The sequence below is a fragment of the Cucumis sativus genome, chromosome 3, assembly GCF_000004075.3.
Source record: "Cucumis sativus cultivar 9930 chromosome 3, Cucumber_9930_V3, whole genome shotgun sequence".
Lineage (NCBI taxonomy): Eukaryota > Viridiplantae > Streptophyta > Magnoliopsida > Cucurbitales > Cucurbitaceae > Cucumis > Cucumis sativus.
In genome coordinates, this window is record NC_026657.2 from 40,504,792 (window position 1) to 40,527,800 (window position 23,009).

Sequence of the window (23,009 nt, forward strand, 5' to 3'; positions counted from 1 at the left end):
ACCTTCACCGCCTTTCCTAAATGGCAATTACGTAATTTCACTCAATATATTGAGTCTCAAGAGTAACCATCAAGTTATCCGGACAAAAATCACATGCAACCAGAACCACACTACGCTCCGTCCTACAACCATTAACACTTACCATTAGGTTTGACTTTTCAATTAAATGTTGACCACGTGCAGATCACATGACGTTGATCTGAAAACGCTGTTAGAATTACTCAGAATCCGTTCGATTGCTTCAATTGTAATGAAATGATCATCCCATAAGGAAATGTGTATTCGACATGTCGACAATGGCGATTTTTTTTCTTTTCTTCGTGTAGATACTCAACAGAGAAGACGAAGTGACTGGAACGGATCATTCCGGCTCTGAGAATGAATATTGAATTGATTGTGAATTGCTCTTCATTCTTCTTATTTTTCTTCTTATTCACCTTAAGTTTCTTCTGCTTGCTGTTTGGTTTGTAGATTAACGTGACAAGAATTTTATTAAGAGGTGAGCAAAAATGTTGGAGGATCAAGTGGCGTACTTATTGCAGAGGTACCTTGGAAATTATGTACGAGGACTCAATAAGGAGGCTCTGAAGATCAGTGTGTGGCAAGGTTGGATTCATTTCAGTTTCTGCATTACTTGTTGTTTTGTATTCTTCATTTTACTTCTGCTATCACCATCGCATGAGTGTTGGTTTTGAAGTTCTGCTAACTTTCTAACAGATATTGAGCTTTTAGTCTTAGGTGGTTTGAGTTTAACTTGGTGCAATATGAAAAAAAAAAAATGTAATTCACATTCGTGCAAGAAGATAGTATTGAGTTTGCTAGGAAGATGATTAGCGAGTTATAGCTGTTATTCCACTATGGATATCACTTGTAAGGTGTTGCATCCCGCTCGAGTGAGGATGGATGATGTTATGCAAATAGAAACGAGAACTGACTTGTTGACTACAGTAGTAGGATTAAGTGTCATTATAATATTAATCATAGAAGGTGGGAGAGGAGGTCAGCTCCATGATTTCTGCCTGCATCAGGTTATGGGCTCCAGTGAGAGCATAATGAATTCTTTATGAGCTGGAAACTCTTATGGGTTGAGTTATTTCCACAAAATATGTGAATTTGAATACTATCAAAATAATTATAGGGCACTGCATTGTCTAGCATGTGTTCAAATTCTATTTGTACATATACATGTATTTGAACTCCTTTGGTTTTGATTGAGCTTTCAACTTGTTTATGTTATTGTCTCTTAGGTGATGTTGAGCTAACAAACATGCAGCTGAAGCCAGAGGCACTCAATGCATTGAAGTTGCCAGTGAAAGTTAAAGCCGGCTTTCTTGGATCAGTCAAAATTAAGGTTTGTGAAATTGTTGGAACTCCTCTTTGAATTAAGTAAGAAATCTTTATTACTTCAATAGTAGAATCGAATTACAATGAAAGACGAATTGAGAAGGTCTCAATTCGAAGAACAATCCTCTCTCTCTCTGCTATCCTATCTCTCAAGGAAGAGCATGAGACTATGATCACAACTCACTAACTAACTTTTCTTCTTCCTATCTAATTTCTATTTATACTAATCATCTTATGAAATAACCACTTCTAACTCTACTCCTCTTCGCACGTGCGCCCTCCTATGGTCCCTTTCTGTTTTTTCTTCCTTTTACTATATTGATGTATGATAGGGGTCTATCATTACATTCCCTTTCCAAACTCATCTTATCCTCAAGGTGAAAATCTGGAAACAGTTGCTGAAACTATTCACACTTTTCCTAGGTGGCTTCATGAGGAGGTAGGCCATGCCATTTAATCAGCACCTCTCGATTCCCTTCTTTGTTCTTTGTATAACCATATATTTCTTCCTGTATAGCCAACCATTCGTGGTTCTCAGTCAAATAAGGTATCATTTCCTATCCTATGATCACCCACCGTTTTCTTGAGCTGGGAGATATGAAAAACCGGATGAATGGATGATGACTCAGGTAATTCTAATATGTATGCCACCAAGCCGATTCTTTCCACAATCTTATAAGGCCCAAAGAACCTGGGAGACAATTTCTCATTCCTTTTCTTCCGCAAAGAGATTTGTCTATAAGGCCTAATCTTCAAAAACACCATATCTCCAGCAGCATACTCCACATCTTGACGCTTCAAGTTTGCACTCTTTTCCATTTTATTTTGGTCAATTTGAAGATGCTCCTTTAATGCACCCAAAGCCTCATCTCTTGCCTTGAGCTGCTCATCTAAAGCTGAGTTAGATGTGTCACGATCACCATAAATACACCAATGGGGGAGGCATGGATCCATACACCGCTTGGAAAGGAGTGACCCCTAAGGACCTCTGGAATGTAGTATTATACCAATACTCAACCTAGTGTAACCATCTTGTCCATTTTTTCGGCCGTTCACCACAGAAACACCGTAGATAGGTTTCCACTCCCCTGTTGACCTCTTCAGTTTGACCGTTTGTCTGCGGGTGATAAGCTGTACTTCGATTCAATCTAGTACCAGCCATTTTGCACATCTCCTTCCAGAAATTACTCAAGAAGACATTGTTTCTGTCAGAGACACTATTGGCTTAGGATAACCATGTAGCCGAAGGATTTCCTTCACAAACAACTCTGCCATTGTCTTCGCTGCGAAAAGATGCTTCAGGGCTAAGAAGTGCCCATATTTACTAAACCTATCCACTACCACAAATATTACTTCAAACCCGTTTGAAGTAACAATAGACCTGCTGGATATATCACTCCAAACACTATTTTGAATTTCCAATGGTAACAATAGACCTGCTGGAGTTAGTTCTAAAGACTTATTCTTCTAGCATACCACATACTCATCACGGTATTTCTTAATATATGAGTTCATTCCTTCTGAGTACAGCTTACTAGTTTTTGTCTTATATGTAGGTAAAAAACCAGAATGTCCTCCTAACACAGAGTCGTGATAGGTATTAAATATTGTTGGAATAAATGCTGAAGTCTTGGACAATACTAACCTGTACTTGTATCTTAGCGTCCCTTGCCGAATGGAAAATTTGCTTTCCTTGTCTTCTTCCACTATTTGCAGTTCAACCATAATCTTGCTCAACTTTTCATCCCCTTCCACTTCCTTCTTAACCACCTGTATGTCCACCAATGTTGGGGTTGTCAAACTACATAGATGAACGGTAGGAGGCATTCGTGATAAAGCATCTGCTGATTTATTTTCTAATCCCAGCTTGTATATAACCTCAAATGAATAGCCCAAGAGCTTAGCTACCCACTTCTGATATTGGGGTTGTATCAGTCTCTGTTCTAGCAGAAACTTCAGGGACTTCTGATCAGTTTTGACTATGAATTTCTTCCCAAGTAGGTAAGGTCTCCATCGCTATACAACCAAAACCACTGCCATCAATTCTCTCTCATACACGGGTTTGCCTCTGTCCCTTACTGATAACGTATGACTGAAGTATGCAATAGGCCTCTTGGATTGAGTAAGCACTGCTCCTATGCCATATCCAGATGCATCTGTATCCAGTTCAAATGTAGCATTAAAATCAGGTAATGATAGAACAGGCAGTGTCATCATGGAGTTTTGCAATTGCTGGAAAGCCTCTGTAGATTCCTCAGTTCATTTGAATCCTCCCTTCTTTACTAATTGAGTTAATGGTGCTGCAATTTATCTAGTGTTGAACAAATTTACGATAGTAGCTCGTTAAGCCTAGAAATCCGTAGACTTCTCTTTCATTTGTTGGCATAGGCCACTCCTTGATTGCTTTAATCTTCTCATGATCAACTTCTACCCCTTGGTCCGAGATTATATGGCCCAAGTAGTCCACATATTCCTTTGCAAAATTGCATTTTTTTTCTGATTTGCATATAATTCATTCTTCCTCAATATTTCTAATGCCAATCTGAGGTGCTTCAAGTGTATCTCCAAATCTCCACTATAAATCAATATGTCGTCGAAGACACTAGTATAAACTTCCTCAGGTAAGGCCTGAAAATTGAGTTCATCAAGGATTGAAATGTGGACGCACTGCGTTAGTCAATCCAAATGGCATAACCATGAATTATCCCCCTTTTTTTATCCAACTAACCTTATAGGGACTCGGGTGTGGGTCAATTTTCAAATTTATGGCAGAAACTGGTTTTTTAGACACTAAGTTTTTACTACTACCACTACCAATGATAACTTGACACACTTTATAGTTAATGGTGCATCTTGTTCGAAAGAGGGAATTCCTTTGAGGTATTTGTTCAGTCGTAGGGGTGAAAAGAATTCTCTGAACTACACAAGATAGTTGATCTCCTTCATCCGGTGTTGAAATCTCATAGATGTTGTCATCCGAGTCATCATCTTCTTGTCCTTCTTTAATTGTCAAAGTTCTTCTTTGAGGTCACTCGTTGGAGAGGTGTCCTTGTTGTCCACACCTGAAACATTTACCCAAAGTAGGACGGTTATAAACGTTGTCAACCTTCTTCTTTGTGGTATTCTCACTTGGTTTGGTGGCTGGAATCATTTGTGGGTTTTCATCTTTCTTAGCAGGCTGTGAAGATATAGAGGAACTTCCTTGCTGAAAGGTTCTAAATGAATTAGTTGAGTTTGCTCTCTGCTGTTTGTCCCAATTATTCTTTCTTTGAGAAATCTTGTTTTTCTTGATTTCTTCACTGTCTCCAATCTTGGAAGCTAAGGAGATGACATCTGAAAGAAAAGTTAAAGGATGTAAGTTTACAATGTCTTTAATCTCATCTCGTAGACCATGGATAAACCTGGAAATTTTTTGGTGTTCTGTTTTGGGAAGATTGTTTCGGGCACCAAGAGGAAAACCTTCTTTGCGAGTGCTAGTATGCAGGATTTGTGTGGAATAACTTTTTTCATGAATTTGATTTTGCACTTGCTCGGCAAAGGGATGTTCATTCTATGCCCGGGGAGTTGCTCCTCCATTTGCCTTTCAAAGAGAAAGACCATTTTTTTTTGGCCTGTGGGAATCTGCTTTATTTTGGGATTTTTGGAGGGAGAAGAAAAACAAAGTTTTTTGTGGTGTGGGGAGAGACCTAGTGAGGTTTGGTCCTTGGTGAGGCTTCATGTTTCTCGTTGGGCTTTGGTTTCAAAGATTTTTTTGTAATTATTCCCTGGGCTATATTTTACTTTGTCGAATCCCTTTCTCTGGGGGTTTGAATATTTGTATGCCTTTGTATTCTTTATTTTTTTTTCTCAATGAAAGCATTTTTTTCTGCAAAAACAAAATGCTACTCTATTTCTTCATTCTTTTCGCTGCCTTCACTTTCCTCATTGGTTTGCTTTGTAAAATGCTAATGGGAATACAATTTTCTTTCGGTGTCAGCTTGCCCTCATCTAAATTTCTTCCCATTGTTTGAATTCTTATACGAGTCTTTTTTCTTGGTGCTTGATTTTGAGTCTGACTGCAAAAGTTGAGTGTTCTTTTGCTGTCTGAGTGAAATGCTGAGTTCTGGATATCCCAGAATCTTTTTGGTTTTCAAGATTATCCTTGAGACTGGGATTCAGTTTCTTGACGTAATTGAACCTTGTAGTGGTCTGAGTGAGTTCTCTTGTCTGCCTTTCGAGCTGCTGTAATAGATTCAGTTAGCTTGTCAATGGACACATCTGTTTTCTTTTGTGTAAACTATCTATTTGTTGGCTTCCAACTTGTGCTAAGGTATTGTTGGTGCTTAGACAATAAATTCCTGGGTGGTTGACCTACTGTCTTCACTATCTGTTGTGTTAAACTTTAGATAAGAATCAATTTTATTGATGGATGAAATAATCCAAAGCCGTTCGTAACTTTCTGGCTGAATCTGCTCTCTCAAAATTCTGCACATGTGGGGCAGTCATGAATGAGTTGCCTTTCCATGGCTGGCACAGATTGACTGCTTCAGTTTATTGTATTGTTTTAGCCATCCTCCATTTCCATCATTCTTGAGTTAGATGCACCATTGAATATTGTGATCAACATCTTGTAAACAAGATTTGAAATGTCGTTGATGAAAATGTGAAGCTTTCAAATTTGCCGAAATATTGGTATTGATGGATATTGTAGGAAAATATTTTTATTTGTTATCTTTCATTTACCTTTCTCGGTTGAGCTTTACTGCTACTTGAAAGAGTACTTGTCATTTTGTTTCAACTTTGACTTTAGAGCTTTGGAGCAACAAGGTTTTTATGTCAATAACATGTTTTCCAAACCAGGTTCCATGGAGCAGACTTGGTCAAGATCCTGTCATAGTGTATTTAGATCGAATTTTCTTATTAGCTGAGCCTGCTACGGAAGTTGAAGGACACAGTGAAGATGGTATCCAAGAGGTCAAGAAAACTAGAGTTCGTGTAAGTTATTTTATTATTATATTTTGTGTGTGTGTGTGGAGAGGGGGGGGGGGGGGGGTTTGAGAAACAAATCATACGCAATATGGAGTTCTAATTTCTTCACTCTTAACATGGAGCAGGAAATGGAAATGAAGCTCTTAGAGAGGATGCAGCGAACAAAGACAGAAATGGTAAGTCTTCTATAAGCACTATGGTTCAACATTAATCATAAAAACAGTTATCTTCAAACTTCAAATATCTTCAAAATATGGCTTGTCATTATTTAGTTGCTGAAAATTAAAACACATTCATTTGGTTATTTCGTTTTTAATTGTGTGAAAACAATTATGTGTGCATGGTGTCTGGTTGAACTTAACTTCAAAATTCCTGTTTCCTTCCTCTCAGTTGATTATTTTTAGTTCAACAAGATGTGAATTTTTTTTTGGTTAGCATGACTCTAGTGCCCTTTCTCTTTTCTTCTGGGTTTTCTTTCTCTTTAGAATAATTCGTGGTTGGGATCACTGGTCAGCACTATAATTGGAAATTTAAAGCTTTCCATATCAAATATTCACATCAGATACGAGGATATTGAAAGGTAAAAACAATAAATGTCTGTACTTCATGTACTTGATTGGTTTGTTTAGTAACAGAGTTTTGATTTGCAGCAATCCTGGACATCCATTTGCAGCTGGTGTAAGTTTAGAAAAACTTTCAGCTGTCACAGTAGATGATGATGGGAAGGAGACTTTTATAACTGGTGGTGCACTGGATCGCATTCAGAAGGTCTTCTTCTTACATATATCATTTCTCTAATTTCCTGACCCTTTTAACTCTTTGTTAGCGGTCATGAAATGAGATCTCTGTGTTACTATTGGAAAATATCCAATTATGTGCAGGCTTTTGAACAAACATCAATAACGCAGATTGTGTCTGGAGCATTCATTTTGCAAACCTTTTATTGTTGTTAACTGTTCATTTCTACTTTAATTTTTATTTGTTTGTAGGAAAACAAACTTGTAACTAGTAAGTACAAAGTTACACTAGTGTGCGTGTGTGTTTTTTTAAACAAATAATTAATTAATTAACAAGAAACAACTTTTTCATTGATTCATGTTATTGGACCACCTTGTTAGTGGTATATAATTAAATTTACCTTCAACCACAAGCTTAAGCTTTTGGATGAATTGGTGGTTTAATAAGTTTCATGTATAACTTTGTTGTACTATGATCTTTAGTGTCATTTTTATCTAATAAAAGAGACTTGTTTCCCTTTCAAATAAAAAAGAAAAGAAAAGAAAATGGAGGCTGGTGATTATTCTCACATTTGAGCATTGGATTCTTCAGGAAAGTATTTAGTTAAATCTTTGTCAAGCATTTTGGGTTATGGGCCTGCGCTATTTGAAGGTTAGGCTAACACCATCCAGGCCCAAACAGTGCCTAAGGTTCACTGGATTTGAGCCCCGGCCCATCCAATGATGAGGGCGAGAGGCTTAGGGTCTTTTTTTTCTTTGATGAATGATGAATAATAGAAAACTCTTTTAAATGATTATCAAAATTTTTCCTTTTTAAATGATTATCAAGATTTTTCTCTTTTGATGCCTGGTTGCATCATTTTCCATGCACTCTCTATTGGTGCTTGCAATGGTTTAATTAAATAAAGTTCATAAAACAAGAATGGCCTGGGGTTCATGGCCAAATAGAATGGTATGGTGCCAACAGCACATTAAAAGGTTTAGTTCAGCCCAAGAACAACAACTTGCAGATTGATTTAGGCCAAAATGTTTTTTCTTTTCAATTCCTGAGTTTTATTTCTTGTTTCCATTTTTACTAATTCAACTTATTGCTTATGTTGTGTTTCTTGTTAACAGTTTGTTGAACTCAACCAGTTAGCAGTCTACCTTGATTGTGATATATCTCCTTGGTATCTAGATAAACCGTGGGAGGATTTACATCCATCAGAGTGGGACAAAGTACTCCTCTCGCTTTTCCTCACTAGTGTTGGTATCTTGAAGTAGTATTGCATTTCTGATATTCTGTTCCTTTTAGGTATTTCGCTTTGGTACCAAAAATGGGAAACCGGCTGAAGGGCTTACGAAGAAGCATGGCTATATCTTGCAACCAGTGTCTGGATATGCAAGGTATACAAAGTTGCGGGAAAATGATCTTGCAGATAGCCATGAACCTCTACAGAAAGCATCAGTATATTTGGATGACGTGACACTTTGTTTGTCAAAGGTTATAAATATATGTTTGAAACTCCTAAACTGTAGTTTTGGATTTGAAACAAAGTTTGTTGGACATGAAAGAACTGATAATATGCTTTAGTGCATTTGTCGGAATTAGCAATCCTAACTCAAAAGAGGAATTTTGTTAATATGACTAGGGATCATTTATTCTGTTTCGTTTTTTATTTTTTTTAAAAAACTATTATTTTTATTAATTTTATCGTAGAAGCCTAACGAGATAAGAAAAAAAAAACAGGAAAAACTTAAAGCAGAAATGGTCTGTATGAATGATTATTTTGCATTTCTTTTTGCAGAATGGGTATAGGGATATTCTAAAGTTAATCGATAATTTTGCTGCATTCAATCAGCGATTGAAGTACGCTCATTATCGACCTCGTGTTTCTGTGAAAACTGATCCTAGTTCCTGGTGGAAGTATGCTTTTAATTCAATTTCTGACCAGTTGAAGAAGGGAAGGTAATTGGACTAGTTGTGCTGTTTTCTCTTAATGATGCGTCACCATTTGTTATTGAATTAAGATCTTCTCATGTGATAAAAGAAGCACGAGAAAATAAGCTTTTCTTGATAATAAATGTATTATTTTTATATATCTTAAACATTTAGGACACAGTTCTGGTTTGAGTTAAGTGATGTGTTGTATGTTTAATTGAGATCAATTTGAATTTGCTTTTCTTGACAATAAATGTAATGTTTTAAAAACATTTTAAACATTTAAGATACAGTTTTGAATTGAGTTAGATGATGTGTAGTATGTTTAATTGAGATTGATTTGATATTGCAAGGATCAATGCCTCTACTTGGTGCTCTCTTTCTAAGCTCTTTGCAAATTTTTCCATCCAAGATATTTATTTGAATTGGGGGTGCTTGTTTTTTCAGCTTAGCTTATAATACGCCTTATGTCTTAGAATGTTGTTCTTGATGATGTGGAATATTTTGTTTCCTTATACTAGGAGCATTAGTCTCTTTTCATTAATTTAATGAAAAGTCATTTTTTCTTGGAAAAAAAAGTAGAATAGTATTTTGATGGAACTTTTATTTGAGTTGCATGTAACCTTTTTTAAAGATGATTGAATGTACAGAAACACCAGATGTTTTCCTTTTTCTCTGGTTGAGAAAATATGTTGTGCTGCTATTGCCAACGTGTGGTCAATCATTAGAATGAGCAGTATAAAAGTTGAAAAAAGAAAAAAGAAGTGAACTATACAAGGATATTACCAAATAAGCATGATCTTCTGCACTGTGAAGTGCTTTAGTTGAATTTCTTTAACTTCTAGTTCGTTCTTTATTTCAAAGAAAATTTAGAGATGATTTTGGTGTCATTAGTGTATCCAAATTCGAATCATCTTTTAGCTGGCAATTTGAGACTTCTGTTTGACCCTCCATGGGAGGAAGCGAAATTTGTGCATGGTTAAAAAAGGTTGGATGGTGTTTTGGGAAATGATCAATGATTTCCTCTTACCTCTTGGATGAAATTTGAGAAGGGAAATGGTCAATGATTTCCTCTAAAAAGAAGGCTATGGAACCTTTGTTTTCGGAGAATCTGACTCTAAGGCGAAGAAGAAAAGAAATTGAAAAAGAATAAGTCAAAGAAGAGGAAAGCGCTCTTCTTTATTCTTTATTCTCTTTTCATCTTCTGAAAGAGGTTGAGAAAAGGCAGGGCAAGCCTTTAGCTGGTAATGGTCTGGCAGAGTAGAATGCTAGGCTTTCCTGACTGAACTTTCTTGAACTTTCCATGAGGCTCTTCACTACTAACACTGACAATCGATTTGGGCAACCTTTGTTTGTTTGCAATGCCAGTTAATGTAGCACCTTTTTTGGAGAGATTAATGAGGAATTTTTTATGGGGAGGGCACACAGGAAGCAAAATCAATTATCTGAGTTTGGGAATGCTGCAAAATAAGAACATGGCTGTACTTGCTAAGTGGGGCTGGAGGTTTATTAATGAAAAAACTTCTTGATGGAGACAAGTCATCCGAAGGATCCACGGAAAAGAATCTTTCAACTGGCACACAGTGGGAGATTCTGGTTACAACCTAAAAAGCCCTTGGATTAGTATCTCAGGAGTATGGAGGAAGGTGGAGCCCTTAGCCTCTTTTAAACTTGGTGGTGGTACAAGGATTGCTTTCTGGACAGATGGTTGGCTAGACAATTTTTCCCTTTGCACTAAATATCTGTCATGCCTTGCTCTGCAACGCGTCCTGAACCTCGCGTTACGACACGAGAACGCAACTTGAGTAGGCCTGATGCCTCAAATGAAGTGCCAGAACGCTCACTCTTATTCTTGAATCTTAGCTTCATTGCCTAGTTCAACTTAAATCCTTAAACTACCAAGCGATAAAGAAACATATAGTGTCCAAAATTTAGTCTTCTAATTGCCTCACCAGGTCAGTAAACTCGGTTTCTCCTACCAAGCAGTTCAAATACTCAACATCCCAACTGTAACACTAAAGTTATTGATGCGAGGCTCCCCTTGTCGTTCTGCCATTGACAAGTTGCCCACCAAGACCTTGGATTCTCCATTTAGTGTCAGTAGTGAGGAGTTCTTGGGCTTCTTAAATGATTTTGATCTCAAGAGTAATGAAGAAATTAAAGGGGCAAATCTCTGTATTTTATTTGATGAAGCTGACGCTATTCCCTTCCAAGTCTCCTAAGAATTGCCTAAGGATCTGCTGCCCTTAGTCAATGATTGTGGATTCAAGAATTTAAGAAAGAAAGTTTGAATTCAGTTTTCACTAAATCACTGTGGAGCTCCAATGATATTGGCTGGGAATTTGTGGCATCTGTTGGGTCATCCGGAGGAATCCTTACCATGTGACATTGTAGCAAGATCTTGGTTACTGAAGTTATTAAAAGAAGGTTCTCTCTATCTATCAAATGCCTCTCCTTGTGTAAAAAGGTATGTTGGATTACAAATGCCTATGGCCCTTGTGAATACAGAGAAAAAAAATTGGTTTGGCCAAAATTGTCTTCCTTAGATGTTTGTGCGGCAGCGACTTGGTGTGTTGGTGGGGTTTTTAATATAACTCGATGGGCACATGAAAGATTTCCCTTTGGCAGGAGCACTAGAGATGTGGTTTCCACCAAGAAGCGAGCAGATTTAGAGACAGACTCACCCTTCTGTGTTAGTATTGAAGAGTCAACAGACTTGAGGTGCCCTTCTAATCACAAGGCTGTTGCGGAGATTGAAGGGATGGATTTCAACGCTCTTTTTGAAGCTGATTGTGCCCTGCTAGTCAATGCCCCTTGGTCCTCCCCCTAAAATCCTCAGATTTTCCGAAGGACTTGGTGTCCACACTCAAAGATTGTGGTATTATTCTGGACTGAGCAATTTAGGTCATTGGCTGGTTCTTTGTGGAATCGGTAGGTTTTTCTCGAGGATTGCTTGCTTACCATGTGGGTTATAAGAAGGTTATGTCTAAAATCTAAAGATTACTCCTTTCAAGTTCTATCATTTAAACTGGGCTTTCTTTCTCCAAGTTTTATGATTAATCAGTTGCTGATCCTCCTGCATCCTCCGCATTCCCATGTTCTGCCAGTCTGCTGTTTTGGTTCATTTCTTGTATTGTTTTTTCTTCAGTTTTATTTCTTACATGTTTGGCTGCTTCGTACTTGAATTTTCTTTTGGTCTTTGGTTTTTCCTTGGTCCCCCTTCCCCTCTTTTTGGCTTCTCGTTTTTTCTCATTGTATAATTCTCTTGTACTTTGAGTTTTACATTAATAAAGAAGTTTGTCTCCGTTTCAAAAAAAATGATCGTGGCATCATCTTGGTTTAATAAAAGATTGATAAGTCTTACTCCCTCTTAGTCAATAATCGTGGCATCATCCGGTTGCATTTTCTTGCAAGTCTCTAGTTTTGAACGTTTTCCTTATGAGAGAGATTTTTCGTTATGCTTTGTTTTCAGTGCTCTTCGCTTTGGTTCAGTTTAGCTTAATTTTTTGTTTGGATTTTGCTTTTTTAACTTGTTCTTTGTGATTGTTTTTTTTTTTTGTCGTTTTTCCCTTTAGTATTGCCCAAGTTCATCTTTGTCTTAGTTTGTTTGGACGATTTTGTCTTTTTTTTTTTTGCTCTTTGTATAATTCTCTTGTATTTTGAGCATTATTCTCATTTATTTTTATTATTAATAAAGAGGCTTGTCTTCGTTTAAAAAAAATAAAATAATGCAAGAGATATCAAACAACTCCTTTTTATTACTTAACATCATGCATTGCAAATATACACATTACATGCTTTCTTTACCACAAATACTTAAAAATAAAGATTTCAGGCCTTCAACGCCTAGCATAGCCCTTCAAGCTCAAACATAAACGCCTGGCTATCGCCTTAACGCGTAGCAGCTCGCCTTACCTTTCCTAACTTGGTCTCAACACCTTGTAATATAGGGAAGGGAAACTTAAAACCGTAAGTCAAATACTTAGTTGGGTTTTTAGAAATCCTTTTTGGGGCATACAACATGTAAATTCATTTTCATAAAACAGGCTTTAATGGCTTATTCCAACATCACAAAGCACACATTAGCCTCTACTTATTTCTTTCGCCAAGAACATGAACCTTTCCCATGCATCAACTACTGAGATTCATTTCATCAGCATCCCTTGGAGAATTTTCCGATTCATTTCTTGTTGCTCAGGCTGCTAACTCAATACGCTCCTTTCAGCGCATTGGCCAACTTCTTACCGCCATGTGGTCCTTTCACTCCATGATTGCCTTGACTCATTATGTGTACATAATAGCTAGCTCATTGATAGGAATAATAGCTAATGGTTTACTTGCATATATACAAACAATCATCAAACATGAAACTTTAACTTAAAAGCTTTCTTAAGAAATCATGCTACTCATTATGTGCAAATAATAGCTAGCTCATTGTTAGAATATGGGCTTGCTCTTCCTGGATTGACATTGACTCAACAGCTTTATGTTTCGTTTAAGGCTTATGGGGAAGGGAATTTGGGGACTCAGACACTGATTTTGGGGACGAGTTTGAAATAAGCAACCTAGAGAATCTTAAGTACTTCCTTGGGATAGCAGTGACACGATCGAGGGAAGGGATCTCTGTTTCACAAAGGAAGTTACTCTTGACTTGTTAAAGAAAACAGGTATGACTGGATGCAGATTTGCTGATACCGCTATGGAATTCAATGCGAAACTAGGAAATCCTAGTGACAAAATTCCTGTTGACAAAGAGAAGTATCAGCGCTTAGTGGGAAAGTTGATTTATCTACCCCACACAAGACCAAATATCTCCTATGCAATTAGAACTGGTAGTCAATTTATGCACGCACCCTACGAAGAATACATGGAAGCTGTGAATCACATTTTGAGATACTTGAAAACTATTCCAAGTAAAGGTCTGGTGTTTCGAAAAACTAACAGAAAATGTATTGAGGCTTATACTGACTCTGATTGGGCAGCATCAATTACTGACAAAAAGGGGACCAAATATCTCCTATGCAATTAGAACTGGTAGTCAATTTATGCACGCACCCTACGAAGAATACATGGAAGCTGTGAATCACATTTTGAGATACTTGAAAACTATTCCAAGTAAAGGTCTGGTGTTTCGAAAAGCTAACAGAAAATGTATTGAGGCTTATACTGACTCTGATTGGGCAGCATCAATTACTGACAAAAAGTCCACTTCAGCATATTGTACCTTTATGTGGGGTCATTTGTTACTTGGAAGAGTAAGAAGTCAGAGTGTCGTAGCTTGTAGTAGTGCTGAAGCCAAATACGAGCTATGAATTTGGGAATCTGTGAAGAGATCTGGATGCAGAAAGTTTTGCCTGATCTTCAGTAGAGCTGTGAGTTACCTATGAAGCTTTTCTGTGACAATAAAGCTGCTATAAACATAACCAATAACCCAGTTCAACACGACAGAACAAAACATGTGGAGATAGACATACGTTTTATAATGGAGAAACTTGACATTGGCAATATCTGTAACCTGTACATTCTTTCTAGTAAAAGAAATGTCGATGCCCTCACCAAAGGGTTACTCAAAGAGAGCTTGACTCTTGTGTTAGCAAGTTGGTCTAATTGACATCTACGCTCTAACTCGAGGGGCAGTGTTAGAAAGTAGGGGCTAGTGGAGTATTTATAGCCTTAAGGGTATTTGTGTAATTTATTGTATCCTAGTTTTATTTCTTTTTTTGTTAGGCTTATCATAGCCTATATATATTCCTCCTTCTTGTACTCTTTTGATTATTAGAAAATAATGAGAGCGACTTCTATCGTGGTTTTTTCTCCCTGTATTAGGGTTTTCTATGTATACCTTATATTCGTCTTCTTTTCTTCTTTTCTTCTTTTCAATAATAGCAAAATATTATAGTCTATCGACGATAGACTACTATATGTGTTTATCGGATATTTTTCTATATTTGTAAATATTTTCCGTGTTTAAAATAATTTTCTTATTATTTATTTATTTGAATTCTTAATCTTTTGTTTGAGGCTGTGAATTCTTTACTTTTCTACAATTACATTCTTTGCTTTAATGCAGTGGAAAAATGTCATGGGAGCAGGTTCTGAAGTTTGCCAACTTACGCAAGAGATATATCTCTTTGTATGCTTCGTTGCTTAAATCTGATCCTACTCGTGCAATTGTTAACGATGACAAACATATTGAGGAACTTGACCGTGAACTGGATATTGAGCTGATTCTCCAATGGAGGTGAATTTTTACAAATTTATCATTAATTGTGATACAGAGCCATACTATTTCTCAGTTTAAATTGTAGATAACATGGTTGGTAAAAATCATGAAATTATTAAATGATCTCTTACTCTCCAATGTTCTTTACTTTTTTTTGAAATGGAAACGAGCCTCTTCACTAATGATAATGAAAGAGACTGATGCTCGAAGTACAAAAGAATTATAGTAGGAGCAAAAGGAGTAAAATGACGAAACGGTGAATAAAAAAAACAAAACAAACAAGCCAAACTCCTCTAGGTCTCAAGACAAAAAGGAGAACGAAAACTACAAGGCAAAAATAGTAGCTTTTCAATAAGAAACCCATTTTCAGCTGTAGACGTCCACACTAATAGCTTCACAATGGAAGGAGAGGAGACAACAAGAAAAGGCAAATTCAGTGGTGGTCTTCCACTCTCCAATGGCCTGAGGATGCTAATGACCAAACTCTTCTAGCATTCAGACCAACACTTTCCACAAGCCCATCACTGATTTCTAACTCTCTCAAAAGCCTTTCCTCTTTCTGCTTTATATCAATCAAGAGTAGCATGTCAGTTTTTTACAGTAAGTTTCACTTTACGAAGCTGCTCATGAAGAATGAAACCAGCCCACCTAATGCATGGGGGCGCTTTTCAAGACTTCCTCAATGACCTTGTTGCACTCTTTTATCAACAACCAACTATTGCAAAATCTAAATGGGGATGACCCATAATATTGCACCTGCCTCTAATAATAGAGGAAAGTGATCAGAGAAGATTTTAGCTTTACGGGTCACTCTTGAGTTTTCAAATTCATCATCCCATATACTGTTAATAAAAAATCTGTCCAACAAAGATCTTGCAGCAGTGCCACCCTCTCTTGACTGATTAAATTTGCCATTTTGAAGGGGAATTTCCATTAGATTGGCAGATTCTATAAAGGCATTAAACTGGCTCAACCCTCTTGTGCTTCTGCCAACTGGAAACCTCTCATAAACCTATCTAGTGATGTTAAAATCTCCTCCCAAACACCAAGCCTCTTCTTTGCATTCTGTTATAGTTAATAATTCTGGCCAAACAAGTTTCCTCTCTCTATAACCGCATGGACCATAAACATTGGTAACCCAACAACACTTCTTGCACAAAGTTACTTTTATTGAGAGAAAATAATGTCCTCTTATGGTTTCCACCACTGTGATTTTACTTTTATCCCATAAAGTAAGAATGCCTCTGGTTGCGCCATAAGATTCCACTAATTCCCATGTGTGCTCTACAAATCTTCAAAACCTTTTGCATTGATCTACAGTGATATTTGAGGGCCTTCTAGATGTTGGTCCATAACTTCTATTGATGACCATTCTAGACTAATGTGGACATACCTCATGGACAAATCCATCAAATGTTCTTTAACCTTCACTCTATAATCTTTGATTCTCCATTCAGTAGAGTAATATTCAAGTTCTAAGAATAGATAATGTTCAAGACTATTTCAATTCAACTCTTGGGTCATTTATTTTTCTTTTTGAAACGGAGACAAACTTCTTTATTAATGATAGAACTCAAAGTACAAGAGAATTATATGAGTGTAATAAAAAAGCCTAAAAAGGAAACCTGAGGGGATCATGAGGCGCACCCGGACATCTCAACTAGGTTGACACCCCATAGTGCCAAAACATCATATCCAAAATAAACAAAATAATACCAAACTAAAGATATTTGATGTCCAACTTAATACAGAAGGCCGAGACAAAGGAAAACAACAGGAACAAAGCAGTAGAAACCAGAAAATAGCCCCTATCTACTATGGAGGCCAAAACAAGTACATGAAAATACTATGACTAAGAAAGAAAAAATGGAACAATCCACCAAAACTTCAAGACTTCAAAACTCAGAAAAAGGCCTGCTGTAAGACAATTTCAATGCTGAGAAATCTGCAGTCCAAATCACCAACTGAAAGAAAGCCCAGTTGAGACATATTTCTTGAATGGAGTAATTCTCAAACTCCTTATTTAAGAGTACCAAGCTGCCGTGTTACGCTCTGCAGAGCAAATAATTTCCGACCTTGGTCTTTCCTTATCATGAAAAATCCGATGGTTACACTACCATAATTTTGCAAGAAGAGCTTGGGTCATTTATTCATCTCATTGTATTGTTACTAGTTCATGTGTGGACAGTCCTTAACAAAATGGGTCTGCCAAAAGAAAAAGAGGCACCTTCGTAAGGTTGCTTGCTCTCTTATGATTGCCAATAATGTTCTTAATCTGTTTTGGGAAAAACCACCGCAACCTTTCTTATTAATCAAATGTGTCGTCACGGTGCTCTTTATCCAAAGCTTTCCAAGATTATTCATTACCAGAGATATTATTGAATTGGCAGGCCTTCATCTTCTCATTGTATATATTTTTTGAAACGGAGACAAGCCTCTTTATTAATACTAATAAAAGAGATCAACACTCAAAGTACAAGAGAAATATACTAAGAGCAAAAAGAGGAAAAAATAAGAACATCCAAACAAACTAAACAAAAAGAACTCGGGAAATACAAAAGGTAAATCGACCAAACAAACAATCATGAAGAACAAGCTAATAAAGTGAAATCCAACGAAAAAATAAAGCTAAGTAGAATTAAAACGAAGAGAAGCTGAATACAAAACATAATGGAATATCTCTCTCATAAGGAAACCATTCGAATCTATAGACTTCCAAGAAAATGCAATTGGCAACCACAAGTCTATCATGCCAAAATAGTCCAAAAACCAGAAGAGGCTCGAAAAAACCAGAAGTCCAAAAATCGCATAAAAGATTTCCTTCTTGGACTCTTGAATCATGACTACATTCTGGCTGCAATTTTTTATGAACTTTTGAGGGCTGCACGTTTGGAGGAATCATTCGAACCCCTGGTGTTCTAGGAGACAATCTTCATTATAGCTGGGTGAAAAAATGGGATGGCTGCACTTCTAAATTAAGCCAATATAATTCCACAATCAGTGACTAAAGACAACAAATCTTTTGGCAAATCCAGGGAAATTTTATTAGGGGGGAAGCTTTCATCATCGAACAAAGCATTAAGGTCCATCCCTTCAATTCCTGAGTCTAATTTAAGGTCAACCTTGCTGGTGGTTTTGGCTGAATCTTCACTACTAACACTGATAGGAGAGGAAATTTCAAGCTGGTTCTTGAGAGAAATATCATCGTTGCAAGGGAAACCTTGCAGAAATGATGCATTAGAGTTAGAAATGGAAAATTTAGAAAAATTGAGACACTTTGATGAAGAAGCAACGTTTTCTGACCTAATGAAGCATTCAGGTACCTGAACTTTGGAGCTGTACACTTCCAGAAGATCCGGGTTATTGGTAGAAACAGAGTGCTTGATGGGATGGTTCCTAAAAGAGTCCAAAGGGGGAATTTTAAGGTCACAACCCCATTTAATTCGGATTTTAGTAGGGCAGTCCGCACATTGTTGAGGTAGGTTTACTTGCGGATATACTACTTGAGTATTTCTGGGACATGAGAATATTTACTACTTTTGGCACACTTGAAACAGTTGGAAGGAGAAAAATGGCCCCTGCACTGACAAAATGTGAAGAATCTGATTGTGAAGCGTTCGGAAGAGTTTTTTGCAATAAAAATGCTGAGTTGCCATCCGATTTAATTGGGTAAGAATCATAATTACTCATACAGTTATTAAAGTGCGCCTTTTCCCTTTAATTCTCTCATTTAATGACTCACTAAACGGCTCTTCGACTCTCGGAATTTTTAAAACAAAATCATTAAACATGGACCCATTGGCTTTTTGCAACATCTGGCTTTCTTGGGTTCGGAAAAATTAAAAAAAGGGCCTGTTCATTTGCCCGCTCAATACATTCTTCTTCAACCAAACAGTCGACCACTGTCGTCTTTTTCTGTGCCGGTGGGGACTGTTCAATTGCCCATTCAAATAGTTCATCTTCAGCATGATTGTCGGCCACCGTCGTCTTCCCCGGCACTGGTGGGATGGATGGAAATATATTAATTAAAGGTGGCTTTCTGTTTTCCTTCTCTTTCTTACCCTCAAACTACTCGTTTCTGAAAGGGAAAATCTGACTTGGTGTGACCCACAAAATTAAATAGACAATTGTTCATAACAATCGTGAAAGGTACAAATCCGCAAAGATTCTGCTTAACTTGAATCCTAGCTTCACTGCAGTTGGTAAGATTTAAAGTGTCCATGACAATACTTTGAAGTCCCCCAAAATGATCCCTGATAGCCTCGAAGGTTCTCCTGCTTCAGTAATCCAAAGGGAGGTTCTTTATTTTGAGCCATCCTCCATAGCCTTTCATGGTGAGCGGCCGACTGTGTTTGTGTTTATCCCACCTTTCGAATTTTAGGTGAAAAGAACTCAACGCCTGCCATTTCCCTTCATTGCAGATGGGATCCTTTATCGAACCTTGGTCAAGACTAATGGGACCATTCTCATTAAATAAATCTTCTTTCACTTGTTTGGTCTTCTTTATTTAGCTCATTGTATAATTCTCTTGTACGAGTTCTTATTATTAATAAAGAAGTTTGTTTCCGTTTAAAAAAAAGGGTTAATGACTATCTTTGCTTGGAAGTAGTTTTCTAACATTTTTCGAATTTTCCTTCGATCGTCGATGGCAAAGAGCTTAGTAATGATCCAAAGATTTTCAAAATTGGTTGGGATAACTTCAGAATTCCTAATTACTCATTGCTTCTGCTTGTCAATATTCAAACATGAGGAAGGACAAGGGGAAATCTTTGCTACTTTTGTATCGGCCAACGCTACAGGACTCCTGCAATCCCTTGAAGCTTTCTTTGTGACAAACACAATGCACTTTTTTTGTTTGACTTTATGAGCATAACTCAGCTTGGTTTCCATAATAGTGAGAATGTGCTTCAATTGGTTTCTAGAAAACCATTTGACATATTCCTCCCTAGAACAGAAATTGTCCAGCATATTTAGAGAAGATCTCCATCCCTGTTTGTTATCTCCCAAGCACACCTTTATATTAGAATGCCCTCCTGATGAAGGCCATAAGTCACAGCTTAAAACCCATCCAGTCTTTGATTTAAGTTTTGGAACTTTCAATCTACCTCTATCCACTTCACCCAGCTTTTGAAAGAACTTGTCCTCTAGCCCTCTTAATAATTCTGAGACCACCTTCAACAACTATTCTAGATGAAATCTGGAGACCGACAAGATTCTACAAGCTTCCACATCTTCAACATGAATTTGATTTCCCTCTTTCCAGGTATAGTAATGAGATTCAAGGACTTTGCAGCTGACTACCTCCATATTTGGATGAAAACGTCGGTAGCCGGAAGGAAAGAGGAGAGAGGAGAGAGGAGAGAGGAGGGAGGAGGGAGGAGAGGGGAGAGGGGAGAGGGGAGAGAGAACTTACATTTTCAAGTTTTCTGTGTTTTAGGGAGCAGATGTTCTTTAGTATGTTACGAGACAGCTAAGCTCTTTCATTTTGTCCTAATGAGGTGCATCTGATTCAAGCTCTTCAAAGATTACTTCTTGCATGGTTATGGCTCTTTTAAGCACTTTTGTTTGGTTTCCCAACATTTCATTAGTATTGCCTGTTTTTTTTGGTTGTTGTTTTGATTGTTTTTCTGTCGTGTTTGGAGTTTGTTAAACTCTTCGTCCTTTTTTTGTTAGTTCGTGTATTTGGGTTCTGGATTCTTTGTCTCTTAGAGATTCAAGCTCTTTTTATAATTTTCTTATACTTTGAGTATTAGTGTCATTTCATTATATTAATGAAGGACTTGTTTCCTTTTCATAAAAAACAGCTAATATAACACTGTAAATAAAAACTACCAATTAACTTTGAAAAATAAAGAAAAAAGGGGAAACTAATGCTCAAAGTACATAATTTCCAAAAGAAAACATTAAAAGGAGAACCGATAGAACAATGTGATATTCTGGAGAAATATTTCATTCTCTTATTTCAGAAAAAGACCCAACAACGGGTAAATACATTACAAGAGAAATTCTAGCTAAGCAAATTGATGTTAACATGAGTGAAATTCAAAGAAGATGTGTCTGGTTCAGGTGGTTGACATTCAAAGTCTAGCAAGGTAACCTCTATCCTTCTCGAGTAATCAATAGCAGTACAAGTTGTTGAGACTATAGGTTAAGGAACTTGAGAGACTTCAGGTTCATAAACAATACACGGATCCAACACATAAATAGGTAGCTCATTAGAGGAGCTAATACTTAGGTTATGATGTGAGTGGGAGTGTGGGACAAGTAGACTAAACTAACTGGACACAAATTCTCACATTTTCCCCCTTGAATTTGAAAAACTTGGTGAAAAAAGGTTAGTTCTCAAAGAACGTAACATCTTGGGGTGGGGAATACATTTGTACCCCTTTTGATGCAATGAATAACCCAGAAAAATGCACCGAACGGATTTTGGATCAAGTTTGGATCAATGAGGAGATTGATTGTGAACAAAGCAGGAACATCCAAAAACCCAAAGAGGTAAATTTGAAAAGTTTTGTCATTGTGAATGAATTTGGAGGAAGATATCTCGATGAGTTATATACATTGAGAATAATAAAGAAGCATAAAGCGAAAAGCTCTAGGGGGATCAGAAGGTGCACCCAGACATCTCAACTAGGTTGACACCCCCTTAGCACCAAAACATCATATCCCATATCTAAGCAAAGAAAATAAAATTAGAAAGTACAAACTATGAAAGTCCAGCAAAATAACATAAAATATCTGTGTTTGAAGTCATTAAAGGAAGATATGTTCTCTCGTTTAAACGCAATACTGTTTGCAAGAAGCCTAGTTAACATAATGAAAGAAAGCTTGCTGAAAGCTTTGGCAAATGAAAATGCTCATTGAAATGCCACCTTGTGGTGCATTCTTTCTAAGGAATTCAACATGTGGTGAGACATAATTACAGTGCAGGAGAAGGGAAAGCCCTTGTTGAGCTGGTTAGCTATATAAAGAGCATTGGGCCAATGATGGAGCAATGTGATACTCTAGTAGCTGATGCTTTGTGGGGAATGATTGATGCTGAGGTTCAAAATTTTGTTCAAAACACATTGGCCACCATGTTACGAACTACCTTCTGGAAGAAGAAAGAAATTTCAAGGATTCTTTCTGATATACGAACCTTGTCAGCTGATTGGATGGCAAATAGAAGCAAATCTGATTCTGGAGCACAATCGCAAAGAGGTGAAGAAAGTAAATTGAATTTCTTTTGCCACGGCCATTTGCACCTACAGCTACCCAACTATTGAAATACGTGAGGACTTGGACAAAAATCAATGTGGCTGATTATTAAAAGATTGCTAAAGAAATTAATCTGATCGTTGTACTAATTCAAGAATCTGAAGGGACAACTTCGATAAAGCATTCGTAAAAAAGCATCTAGAGCTCAAAAGATGTTGGCTAGATTTTTGCTGGAAGCTTTAAAGAGTTTTGGGGTACATTCTTACAAAATTTCTCTTTAACCAGAATAATGTGTTGAAGGCAGTGCTGGCAAGATTTTGTGGCTTAGTAGACTGCTTCGAGTTCCTCTATACATTGGATTGCATTAGCAAGACAGTTTTGGTCAGCCTTTATAGCCTCTCCACTTTGAAGTCCTCAAACATTATGTCTTCCGGATTAGCCCTCTGCTTCAACCAGTTTTCTGCTTAATCGAGGATTATTCTTCAATTGTTCTCGGCCTGCTGCCTTTGTTTTATGTTTTGTATGGACAAATTATTATTATCATATTTTGTTTGACCTTGTATTTGTGGTTTTTTGTTGATCTTGTATTGAAAATAAGAGCCTAGTATAAAGGTTT

At 37.1% G+C, this 23,009-nt stretch overlaps 1 protein-coding gene across 1 annotated transcript in view; it reads left to right on the top strand.

Annotated features, from left to right (window-relative positions):
• Positions 1 to 253: 253 nt before the first annotated feature.
• LOC101212417 overlaps positions 254 to 23,009 on the top strand; it is a 70,547-nt gene continuing 47,791 nt past the window's right edge. Inside the window, exons 1-10 of the mRNA XM_011654376.2 lie at positions 254 to 606; positions 1,248 to 1,351; positions 6,184 to 6,318; positions 6,438 to 6,488; positions 6,798 to 6,892; positions 6,963 to 7,080; positions 8,166 to 8,267; positions 8,344 to 8,532; positions 8,837 to 8,997; positions 15,041 to 15,211. Of these exons, the coding sequence (XP_011652678.1) occupies positions 510 to 606; positions 1,248 to 1,351; positions 6,184 to 6,318; positions 6,438 to 6,488; positions 6,798 to 6,892; positions 6,963 to 7,080; positions 8,166 to 8,267; positions 8,344 to 8,532; positions 8,837 to 8,997; positions 15,041 to 15,211 (1,223 nt within the window). The 5' untranslated portion in view covers positions 254 to 509. The remainder of the gene's footprint in view (positions 607 to 1,247; positions 1,352 to 6,183; positions 6,319 to 6,437; positions 6,489 to 6,797; positions 6,893 to 6,962; positions 7,081 to 8,165; positions 8,268 to 8,343; positions 8,533 to 8,836; positions 8,998 to 15,040; positions 15,212 to 23,009) is intronic.